Below are 12,199 nucleotides of genomic sequence, written 5' to 3'. Positions count from 1 at the left end.
GGGCAGGTGGCCCTGGATTGTGTAAGAAAGCAAACTGGGCCGGGCATGGTGGCACGTGCTTTTAATCCCAGTATGCAGGAGGCAGAGGAGGAAGGGCCTCTGTGAGTTCGAGGCCAACCTGGTCTACACAGTGAGTTTCAGTTTCAAGACACCTAGAGATACATAGTGAGACCTTGTACTTAAAAAAAAAAAAAAAAAGATGGGGGAGGGGAGGGAAGGAAAGAGAAGGAAGAAAGCAAACTGAGCAGCAAGCCAGCTTTCCATGTCAGTTCCGGCCTCCAAGTCCCTGCCTTGACTTCCTTTGACACTGGGCTGTAACCTATAAGTCAAACAACCCCTTTCCTCCCCAAGTTGTTTTGAGTCACGGTGTCTCACCACAACACTGATAACCCTGACTAAGATAACCATGACAACTGTATTATTAGAGCACAGGCTTTCTCCTGGATGCCAGGAAGTGAGCTCCCCACCACCATGGTGAACTGAAATCATAAGCTGGATAAATTCTTCCTATTTGGGCTTATTTATCACAGCAGCAGGAGTCTAACACAACCAAGAGGAATAAGTGAGACACAAAAAGCTGCATTTTTTCTCTCATATGTGGACTCTAAAAAAATACATGTAACTAGAAGAGGAAATATTAAGAAAAGGAATGGGATCGAGCAGAATACGTGTGATGAATAGGGGAGTATAACAGGGGATGGATATAATCAGAATATGTTACATGCATGTATGAACATGATGTCCATTATTTTGTACAACTGCCACACACTAATAAAAACATTCATAAAACAAATACAGTAGAATATTGGTAATGGCCCGAGTTCCTGGAGACTCCTGTGGCGAATCCTACCTCATTTGTGGCAGAAACCAGGAACGTAAACACAGTTTTAAGTTCAATTCACAAACCAATAGAAACCTCAGAACCACTACAAAACAACTAGTGGATGGGAAGAAAGTAGGAGTTTCTGGACAAGTCATTACTAGGATTTGGTGTACATCTTGACACAAACCTATGTAGTACACCTACCCAGTAACTATGCTAACTTACCCTACCATCCTAGTATGCACGCTGAGGTTTTCATCTATGTTTTTTTTTAAACTTTTTAAGTCTTAGGAGATGAAACAGGTGTGGCAGAGATGGCTTATTGGTTAAGTGCACTTGCTGCTGTTCCAGAGGACTGGAGTTCAATCCCCTGTACCCACATCTGGGGTCTCACAAACAACTGTAACTCCAGCTCCAAGGGACCTCACACCTCCTCTGGTCTTCTTGAGTACACATGAGTACACAAGCAATAAAAAAGGAAGTCTCTTTTAAAAAGATGCAAAGAGAAAATTATTTAAAAGAAAGGAAATACACTGTTGCTTGGCTCATACTTGAAAAGGTTCCGAAAGAAGCATGGGACTTGGCAATTTCAAAAGTATCCTCCAATTTTAAGATGTGGGGAAGATTGTGGCCCACCGGTTCAATACTTCAGTCAACTCTAACCAACCTTGTGTGTCTGTCATGTTGGGCTGACCAGGATCTCCAGTGGTGGTAGGTTTTAGCAAAATCAATGGCATTGGCTTGGTGACTGGCTGAAGGTAGCGAGTGCTCTTGCTTATGACTGTGTTTTTCTTTTTTGTGACTAGCAAGAAATTTGGAGACAATAACACCAGATTTGGAGAACATGGAGTTTTTTTTTTTTCACAAATTATATAAATCAGTTTTAGTATCCATTCGTGATCCACGTTTGAATTATTTCATAGAAAACCCTGATCATCTGAGCCCTCCATTCCATATTTGAAGCTAGTCAGCATTCTTCTTTAAATTGCTTTCCCTCATCACCTGGCATTGAATTATAACTGAGACACAAGACAAATGCCTTGTTTCTTTTAATGACCAATCACCAGGCTGGGCGGTGGTGGCACGCCTTTAATCCCAGCACTTGGGAAGCAGAGGCAGAGGCAGAGGCAGATGGATCTCTGTGAGTTCGAGGCCAGCCTGATCTATAGAGTGAGATCCAGGACAGGCTCCAAAGCTACACAGAGAAACCCTGTCTTGAAAAACAAAACAAAACAAAAAACAAAGAAGTTAGTGTAACAATTACCTCCAACACCATCAAACACAGCTTTCCTTGTTTGGGTATTGTTATGGTGTTGTGGGCTTTGACCTTTGCTGTGTGTCATAATCAATCACCGTAGTTCTTACTGACGCTCCAATCATCTCTAATTTGCCTGGTGGAAGCACTCCTCACAAAGGCTCATTTTTATCACATCCTCTTATTACTCTGAGCAGTTCTTTCCCTTCTGCTGCAACATGTGTCTTAGCCTCACTTTGTGCTTTCTGTGACACAGCTAACTAGGAGGCAGTTATTGCTTCTAGGAATTTACTCTTATGAGGAGTGGCGTTGGCAGCCAAGAACCGACGCTTGCTGCTTACAGGGTGCCATTTCAAGCGTGTCAATGGGCAAAGCTGGGAAACGCATCTTTAAAATCCATGAGCTCAAGCCTGGGCAGATGGCTCAGTAATTAAAATGCTTGCCAGGCAAGCAGGGAGACCCAAGTTCAAATTCCCAGCATTCACATAACTAGTGGGACGTGTAAGTTTATACCTGTAGTCCCAGCACTAGGGAGGCAGAGACAGGAGGCTCCCTATAACTTGCTGGCCACCTAGTCTAGCTGAATCAGCAAGAGACAGTCTCAAAAATTAGGAGGGAAAGGGACTGAAGAGGACACCTGATGTCTACCTCTGACTTCCATGTACACATAAACACAGATGCACACAAGCTCATGCACGTACAGAATTACTTTATGTTGATGAGTACAAAATTCACCTAATGCCATATGGCAGGATAGCATGCCTCTGGTATTAGCTACCAGGAAGCCTGAGGAAGGAAGGTCCCACCATGTGGCTTCCAGGGACCAAACTTAAGTCATCACACTTGGTGTCAAGCACCTTTATAGACTGAGCTGTCCTTTCTTTGTTTAAATCACACTTCTTCGGAACAACCAGTGAATAAAACTGGAAAAAACAAACAAGGTCAATGGAGGAAAATACACAATTGTACAGAAGACTGGTTTCTATTTTATGTTCCTTGTTTAAATTTACCGAGAAGAATCTGGAAGGCCCTATCCACAGAGCTGTAAAGTGATAATTTAGTGTATTTCAGTCTTTGCAAGGAATTTATAAATGCTACTTGGAAATGATTTGTAAATGCTATTTAGAAATAAGAGACAAAAGAGTCACAACTACACTTTCAAACTTGGTCACGAAAACGTTTGACAGCTTCGCGAGAGTGATTTGTTCCAGGCTGGGGTACACAGTCCTGGCAACTTGCTGAGGGGAAGACAGGAGAGTGGAGAGAGAAGCTTCCACCGTGGCTAGAGCGGCTCCGTCGGCGACAGGAACTTCCGGGGTGGGGCCCGTCCAGTGCTTCCCCATGGGGAATGTGGCCTTTCAACGCTGCTGAGATCGGCAGTCGCTTGGCCGCCACTTCCGTTACTTTGAGACGGTTCCTGAGGCTTGGGGTGACCATGGCCAAAAGCAAGTTTGAGTACGTGCGGGACTTTGAGGCTGACGATACCTGTTTGCCACACTGCTGGGTCGTGGTGCGGCTGGACGGCCGGAATTTCCACCGGTGAGCTGATGGGGCGGGAGACCGCGTGCGGCGCCTGCACTTCCGGGAAATGCGCGGCTCCCAGTTACTGGGGTAACGCAGCAGCCAATGAGCACTCAGCATTGAGCGTCACCGGAAGGGCTTGCTACGGTCAGAATTTGCTGCCCCCTGGCTGGGATACTTAAAAGAAGCCAGATAGTGTAATTAGTGAAGAGCCGTGCTACTTAAGTAGAAACAAGTTTGCAAGAAATTTGTCGGAGAGAAAAGTCACTTCCCGGGCCACTACTTAAACTTCAGCCAAGTGTGCAACCCTTCTGTTTTCTTTGAGGGCTGACTGTTGAGAGGCCTGCGTAAGCCTAGCTGTGGGCAGGAGTTGATCGTCTATCCCTTTCTCATTGTCAGCTTCCTATTACACGGACTGACTGCACTATAGTCAGTGGGAAAAAGAGAGAGACAAAGTAAACCGATGGGGACTTAGTTTCAATAAAGTGTTACGTTATTGCTAGTTATTATTTTCTAACTGTATACGTCCATATAGCTATAATAATGTGTACCGAGCACTTAATAAGAGCCAGACATAATTACATCTTGATCTCCTAATCATCAGGACTATGATTAATGATAGGATTAATCATCAGGACATAAGGTAACATCCTCTACCCAGTAAGGTGAACGTCCCAGGAAAGTGAATTGAAGCCCAGCAGTTGTATCCCTTTTTGTCAATTGGTCAAAAGCAAGAAAGAAAAACTTGCAAATTTTTTCGTGTGTGCTTATTTGTATGTAAGTGTGTGGTCAGTTTTTGGGTGTCACTCCTTATACCTGCCCACCTTGTCTTTTTTGAGACAAGGTCTCTCATGAAACTTCCTTAGAACTCACCAAGCCTGGTGGTCATCTAGTCCCAGGAATCCTCTTGTCTCCACCTCCCCAGCATTGGGATCACAAGTGGGTGCCAGAAATACCGCCCCCCTTTTATGATTCAGGGATAGAACTTGGTCTTCATATTTATAAGACAGTTTACCTGCTGAGCTATTTCTCCATCTCTGCTGCAGTTCTCAAGGAAATATGTTAAGCTGTAGCTAGCAGCATGCTTGGCATCATCCTCTCTTAAGTGCTCTGTGAACTGATGTGGTAATGACAGACTCTCCACCGTCTGTGCCCTTCTCTTTCTTCTATGAAGGTTTGCTGAGAAGCACAACTTTGCAAAACCTAATGACAGTCGAGCTCTCAATCTGATGACCAAATGTGCCCAGACAGTAATGGAGGAGCTGGAGGACATTGTGATTGCATATGGACAGAGTGATGAGTACAGCTTTGTGTTCAGGCAGAAAAGCAATTGGTTTAAAAGAAGAGCCAGGTGAGTTTCAAAGCCAGCCCTCCATTAGGGTGTTTTTTCTCCTGTTCTCTGCTCTTCTGTTTGTCTTGATAACAGCTGAGAGCTTAATATTTCAGGTGATGTTGCATCTACAGAGTGCACATTTTCTCTTTTGGCTGTTTCCTTCAATTGAGGTCTGAGCATTCTTGTGCTATCTATTTTTTTTTTTTTTTCAGATGCTTTCTTTATCTGATTCTTTCCCATCTGTATCTCATCAGTCCAGCTCCCAGGCTGACTTACATTGACTATTTAGACTGTAAACAGAGAGTAGAAAAAGAGAGAATTAGTGATTCATAGGTAGCTTGGCCTGTGTCATTTTTTCCATGCATTAAAGTATTATTTAAACTTTTAACTAAGAAGATAAATTTGATACTTAATTTGGTAGTATGTTGAAACTCTTAGAGGAATCAAATTATATGATGAATTGGTATGTTTTTGAAATACTGGTTCCGTTTCTTCCAAGACTGAAAACAATACCAAAACCCTAAAAGAAAAACAACAAAATCTTGAACCATAAATTTATACTACATCCTATGGAGGAAAATTTGGAGTGTGCTGGATAGTTTTATGTCAGTTTTCTCCAAGCTTAAGGCCTCCGAGAAGGAACCTCAATTAAGAAAATGCCTCCAGAAGATCCAGCTGTAGGCAAGCCTGTCAGGCATTTTCTTAGTTAGTGATTGATAGTGGAAGAGCCCAGATCCTGTGGGTGGTGCCATCCCTGGGCTGGTGATCCTGGGTTCTGTAAGAAAGGGTGAACAAGCCATGGTGAGAAAGCCAGTAAGCAGCGCCCCTCCATGGCCTTTGCATCAGCCCCTGCCTCCAGGCTCCTGCTCTGCATGGGTTCCTGTCCTGACTTCCTTCGATGATGAACAGTGATGTGGAAGTGTAAGCCAAATAAACCCATTTCTGCCCAAGTTGCTTTTGGTCATGGTGTTTCATTGCAGTAATAGTAACCCTGACTAAGACAGTGAGTAACTTACATAGAGACAGGCCACATTCAAAACATGCAGCCAGAATGTTGAAAGTTTGTCTTAGCTGAATATCTTTTATCTTCTGGCTGCTTGGACAGTTTGTGTAATTTCTCTGTTGCACCCACAGGTCCTATCTTGGTGTCGAATTAATATCAAACACTTTCTCTTCCCTTCTTCTACCCAACCTGCCTTGCCTTTGCAAGTAAGTTCATGACTCTCGTGGCCTCCCAGTTCGCCTCCAGTTATGTGTTTTATTGGCCGGATTACTTTGAGGACCAGCCCCTTCTGTATCCCCCAGGATTTGATGGAAGAGTCGTGTTGTATCCTAGCAACCAGACCTTGAAGGACTACCTCAGTTGGCGGCAGGCAGACTGTAAGTGGCATGATGGACACAGTTCAAGTCACACACCAAATCTGTACATTAGAGCTGTGGATCTGATACAAGTTGGGCTCATTGATATGTTGTTTGGAGCCAAGCATTAAAAAAAAAGGGGTGGGGGGTTCTCTTCATAGTCTTTCTCTATAGCCCAGGCTGACTTCCAATCCTGCCTCAGCTCTAAAAGGCCTGTGTAATAGTGTGTGTGCCACCACACCCAGCTCGCTCTCATGTACTAGTTAACAATATTTGCAAAGTTAGGTGATTTTACAGGAAAATGACCTGTAGTTGTTTGCGCTCTGTGTGTGTGTGTGTGCAAATGAATGTTTCTATGTGAATGTATGTGTGCATGCATGTGCTTACCTGTGCTTGCCTCTACAAGTGTTGTAGAGCCAGAGGAGGAAGTGGGGTGTCCTGCTCTGTCACTCTGCTCTGCCTTATTCCTGGAGCAAGTCTGGCAGCCAGCACACCCAGAGATCCTCCTTATCTCCAACAGCTCTCGGGTTCCAGGTGCATGTAGCTGTGCCCAAACTCAGGTCCTCTGGCTTGCACAGCAAGAACTCTTACCCATTTAACCATTTCTCCAGCTCCTGTTTGCTTTTTAAAATCTAAAGATAAGGCAGTCTTGCATTTCCACGTAGTTTATGCAGAGCCTGTGTGGTGGCGGCTCCCTTTTTGCTTTGAAACACAAACTCACAGAGACACACACATGAAATAGTATGAATCCGGTAGCTTGGAAAATGTTTCTAGAATGAACACTTAAGTCAACATATTTGCATAAGGCATTACCGAAATGACCACTTGAAGCTGGCTTTAGGAAATACGTTTTACATGTCTAGCCCTTTGCCCATCTGTTCCCTGTGTAGGCAGACTGGGCAAGCCACTGAACGTCTCTGAGATCTGTGTACTCTAAAGTGGAGAGAAGCTGGGTTGTGGGTTCCTGGAAGCATAAATAGTCTATATATAAAACAAAGTATATATACTATAATACATAATAATATATGTTTATATATAACTATGATTCAGTATATATATAAATGTTATTTTGTTTTCCTCACAGGTCACATCAATAATCTTTATAATACAGTTTTCTGGGCCCTTATCCAGCAGTCTGGACTAACACCAGTCCAAGCCCAGGAGAGATTAAAGGTATAAAGATCCTATGACAGAAACACAGCTGGTTTCTCATAACATTTCTGGAATGTTCTCTGTGGTTCCTTAGCTTCCTTTACAGGTCCATTTTGAAAGACTAGAGATCTCGGTGGCAGAAGCTCTTGCCTTGCTTGCTGTCAGCAGGGATGGATTATTACTCCCCCTGGGCTGCTGTGACAGCGTGCTTACACTTGGCTACAACTGCGTCTTAGCTCCCCTCTTTAACCGGTGCAGGCGCTCCTCTCCTTAGTCCTGCGCGGCCTCTTCCCTCATGCCAGGTCCTCTTGGGCTCCTGTTGCTTCTTAGGTTTAGAACCCCTGAGTATAGTGACCGTCAGTGCTCTGGGAGTCAAATAACCATACTTCTGTGCATCCTTTCCACCTCAGTAAAATTTAGAAGTAATAGTTCTTACCTCATAGGTTTATAGAAAGAACAAACCTTGATGCATTAATCCATGGAGAAGTAAGTGCTGAGTAAGTACTGGCCTTCTTCTGAGATGGCACTGTTGCCTGTGGGGTCACTGGTTCCCCAGTGAGTGACGCACTGTGACAGGTCCTGATAGATCTCCTTCTTTGTGATTACTGAGATGGTTGTCTTTACTAATACTGTCAGTAGTGGAGACTTCACACCAGTCGGAATGCCAGCAGCCATGTCTCGTTAGAGCCCACCTCAGAATTGGCTTCCTCTTAGCAGGGTAAAGATAGCCTTCCTCCGCTTTTTCTTCCTGGAAATCAAGTAAGAAACATTAACACCAAGTTTAGATACAGAGTTCTTGTTTACTGTTAGCAAACCCAATGTAGTCTGGACAGTGCAACTGGGGTTTACAGCAGAAGGGGACTTGATGAATGTAGACATCTAGATTAGATTAGGATATCAGGGGCTAGTAATAATCCCCCCTAGATTAGAATGTCAGGGGCTGGGGTATAGCTCAGCGGTAGACTGACTGGAATTTTAATTCAAATGAAAATCAATTAGTAACAGTACGATGAGCTCCAACAATCCTCCTGGGTGGTGGGCGTGTAGGAGAAAGACTGACTGAACTTTTCCTCTCTCCGCGTTTCCTCAGGGAACTGTGACAGCAGACAAGAATGAGATCCTGTTCTCTGAGTTCCACATCAACTACAATGACGAGCCACAGATGTACAGGAAAGGGACGGTGTTGGTGTGGCAAAAGGTAAGCCTACATATTCATAGAAAGATGGTGGTGAGGACGTGGGAGCCCTAGTCTCCCCCAGGTTTGGTTTTGCCCACCACCCCATGTCTGGGTACAGTGTTGGTTGCTAATGTGGCATCAATACTTTCCAATAGGAGACTCTGGGGAGGAACAGTTTGGATGCTCATTTTTTAGTCAGCCCTCTTAACGGGCAAAGTATGAGCTGGAGAGATGGCCCAGCAGTTAAGAGCATTTGTTCCTTTCTAGAGCACTTGGGCTCAGTTCCCGGCACCCATGTGGTGGCTCATCATCATTTGTAACTCTGGTCCCAGGAGACTGAGTACCTCCTTCTGACCTCAGGCACAACATGCATGTGGTACGCCTATGTACATACACAGAAGCAAAATACTCATACATATAAAGTAAAAATAAGCCAGGCGTGGTGGCACCCATCTTTAATCCCAGCACACGGGAGGCAGAGACAGACAGAACTCTGAGTTTAAGTCCAGCCCGGTCTACATAATGAGTTCTAGGCCAGCCAGGGCTACATAGTGAGACTCTGTCTTAAAAAATAAAATAAAATAAATATTTTTTAAGGAGTAGACTATAGATCAGAAGAATTTTGCTTTCATAAAACATTTAAAAAAATACTCTTTCCTGTATCATTAAGTGGTCCATCCACTCCAAGACAGCCAAAGTACTGAGTGCTAAGAGGTACTATAAAACGGGGATGGAGGTAGCAAAAGAGACTTTGGCTTTCAGCAATTTCCTGAGATTCCCCTAGAAATTCATACTTGCCTTAGTATTCTTGGATGCCTCTATACTTAATTCCACCAATATTTTCTCTGCTCTCAGCTCATAGGCATAATTATTTCTCTAAATTGATTTCTTTTCATGTTAGTTGTTTCTGAATGAGTGCTTTCAAGACTTAAAGGTACCTTGAGAGCCATCGGCCCCACTGGCAACCTCAGCTCATTTATTAGTGTTTTCTTACACGTTTGTTCTTTGGTACAGCTTTGGATGCTTATGTGGGCATCCAGATGCCTTCAGTTCCATAGTCAGTGATGACTAGGAAATGAGTCCCCTTTGTTCCTAAGTCTACTGTGTTAGTGGGTGCCTCTGGAGAAACAGAACAATAGGATGAATGTAAATATAAATACAGACTCGTGTGTGTGTGTGTGTGTGTGTGTGTGTGTGTGTGTGTGTGTGTTATTAAATCAACTTACACAGTATAGTACAACTGCTGTCTCTCACCTAAGAGGATGAGGACCCGTTAGTTTCTTGGGCTAGGTGTCTCAGCAGTTAGAGTTGTCCCTCAGGGCCTGTCTCACACTGGCAAGGGAGAGAACCCTGTAATTGCACAGTTCACTGGGCTGGGTGGCTCAGTAGTCCCACCCCAGCACTGAAGACCTGCAAGGCTCCTGGGTTGCTGGTCCCAAGTCAGTGATGGGAGCTGGGTTTGGTACCAGAAAGTGCCGCCCACACTGAGAGTCAGGTAAGACAGTCTGGAGAATTCCTCAGTGAGTCTTCCTACTCAGATGATTCTGATTGGTGGCAAGATGACATTAATGCCAGTCATCACAGTCACTTTTCACAATACAGTAAAGTGATCTTTTTACGAGATTTGTTGTTTTTGAAAATTTTGTGTTGCCAAGGATCAACCCAGGGCCTTACATATGCTAGAGAGGAACTCTACCACAAATCTCCAGCCACAGCCTTAAAAGTACTGTTTCATTCTGTCTGTTTTTGAGTCAGGGGCTCACTGTGTAGCCCTGGCTGACCTGAAACACACTGTGCAGGCTGGTCTAGACTCGAACCCATAAAAATCTGTCTGCCTCTCAAGTTCTGGGATTAAAGGTGTATGCTCCATGCCAACCTAATTTGTATTTCTACTTAGAAAGAAAGATGTCTACCCTGTTGATAAAACTCTTAACAGTCAGTGGCATATTAAGTAAAAAGGTGAATTTCTCCCATAATTCTCTTTGGGTCCCTCTCCCACTCACAACACTGTCCCTACTTTTGCCCATAGGTGGATGAAGTCAAGACACAAGAAATTAGGCTGCCAGAAGAAATGGAGGGGAAAAAGATGACCATAACCCGGACCAGAACCAGGCCACTGCCCTTGTACTGCGACCTCATTGGGGATGCTTTCTGGAAGGAACACCCAGACATTCTGGAGGAAGGGAACTGACCCTGCACCCTGCAGTTCTGCTCTGCTCACCCATGCAGGGCTCCCCGAGTCTCCTCTCCTTAGGTGGCTCGAGCATGCCTAGCCCCAAGAACACTGGAGGGAGTGACGTGGCTGGAGTTGGGTGGAGACAGAGAAAGAAGCAATGGACAGGGGCGGTGTGTCTTACTGTGCTTAAGCAGAATACCTTTTTTTTTTTTTAAAACGGTGTTAGAACATGACTTCTTTGGCTCTTTTCAAAATCATGATCCTATTTTTATAAAAGAACTATTCATGCTTTGCTGGCGGAGTCATTTTTAGCTGTGGTATAAGCCTTACAAAAACCTGTCGCCTCTTTTCACCTCTGAAAGAAGAGGAGCCCAAACTTTACCCTCACCCACCTTTCTTAACTAGAGAATGTGGTGACTGAAAAATCCCACTTCTGACAGCCAAGTACTTGCGCTCATCTTTGGCATGAAGTTAAATATGGGTTCCTGCCTGCACGATGCCTCCAGATTGAGGAATCCCAGGGAACACTTGAGGCTTTGTGCCAGTTCCTCAGGGTGGCAGCTCCAGCCGAACAAATGAGGAGTGGTTTGGGTGTCCTGCACCGTGCCAGGGTTGACTTTTCTGCAACTGTTAGCATGATCATCATCATCATCATCATCTCTGACCAGGGACATAGCTTCCAGTCACTTAACTCTTCTGAAGAACAGGTATTTTGGGGAGCTATATGTGTGTGTATGAGTGAGGATGGAGAAACAGCTACTCCATGGACACCGGAAGTACTTCAGTTGGAAAAGCTGACTTTGGGTTAGACTTCTGGGCAAGCATTTTCAAATAGCCTCAATGTAGTCAGAACCGTAACATGTGAATTCAGGAGCACCAGGAGGCCTGATACCGTGCTTTAGCCTAATCCCAGCTCTCAGGAGGTTGAGGCAGGAAGAGCAAACGTTTGAAGCCAAGCTGGACTACATGGCAAGACTAAAAATGGCTGGAGTTGGGGTTAGGGGCTCTATTGATTTCAGAGTTGTTTTTTTTCCCAAGACAGGGTTTTTCTGTGTAGCCTTGGAATTTCAGAGGTTTTAAAGTAGCCCCTCCTGCTGGGTGGTGGTGGCACACACCTTTAATCCCAGCACTCGGGAGGCAGAGGCAGGCGGATCTTTGTGAGTTCGAGGCCAGCCTGGTCTCCAAAGCGAGTTCCAGGAAAGGCACAAAGCTACACAGAGAAACCCTGTCTGGGGGCGGGGGGGGGGGTGCCCCTCCTGCTAATGGTGGGATGGAGTCAGCAAGGGGGCAGAGAGTAGTAATGGGGATCATTTGTCGCCGAGGTGTGTTGGATTCAGTAGGAAAGTCAGGTTTCCTCTTGACCTTGTTTTATATTTTAGAGGAAAAAGATTATTTGCCTCCAT

At 44.7% G+C, this 12,199-nt stretch overlaps 1 protein-coding gene across 2 annotated transcripts; it reads left to right on the top strand.

Moving 5' to 3' along the window:
• The first annotated feature begins 3,377 nt into the window (after positions 1 to 3,377).
• Thg1l (tRNA-histidine guanylyltransferase 1 like) lies at positions 3,378 to 11,088 on the top strand. 2 transcript variants are annotated; one of them, XM_028864246.2, is made up of 6 exons: positions 3,378 to 3,617; positions 4,774 to 4,950; positions 6,143 to 6,312; positions 7,376 to 7,464; positions 8,534 to 8,641; positions 10,650 to 11,088. In XM_028864246.2, the coding sequence occupies exons 1-6, from the start codon at positions 3,427 to 3,429 to the stop codon at positions 10,809 to 10,811; spliced, it is 897 nt and encodes a 298-aa protein (XP_028720079.1). In that variant the 5' UTR covers positions 3,378 to 3,426; the 3' UTR covers positions 10,812 to 11,088. The 2 variants fall into 2 exon arrangements, with proteins under 2 accessions (XP_028720079.1, XP_028720080.1); XM_028864247.2 differs by having other exon boundaries at positions 3,393 to 3,617; positions 6,238 to 6,312.
• Positions 11,089 to 12,199: the final 1,111 nt, after the last annotated feature.

This window comes from Peromyscus leucopus, chromosome 8b, assembly GCF_004664715.2.
Source record: "Peromyscus leucopus breed LL Stock chromosome 8b, UCI_PerLeu_2.1, whole genome shotgun sequence".
In the NCBI taxonomy this organism is placed as follows: Eukaryota; Metazoa; Chordata; class Mammalia; order Rodentia; family Cricetidae; genus Peromyscus; species Peromyscus leucopus.
Note: the sequence above shows the minus strand (reverse complement) of the source record. Positions and strands in the feature narration are given on the sequence as shown.

What these genes read in the sequence shown, in the direction of transcription:
- Thg1l (XM_028864246.2), top strand. Translation starts at nt 3,427, where the DNA reads ATGTGGCCTTTCAACGCTGCTGAGATCGGCAGTCGCTTGGCCGCCACT. An exon ending in CAGTTGGCGGCAGGCAGACT is followed by an intron (nt 6,313 to 7,375) that starts GTAAGTGGCATG and finishes TTTTCCTCACAG; the next exon opens with GTCACATCAATAATCTTTAT. An exon ending in AAGCCCAGGAGAGATTAAAG is followed by an intron (nt 7,465 to 8,533) that starts GTATAAAGATCC and finishes GCGTTTCCTCAG; the next exon opens with GGAACTGTGACAGCAGACAA.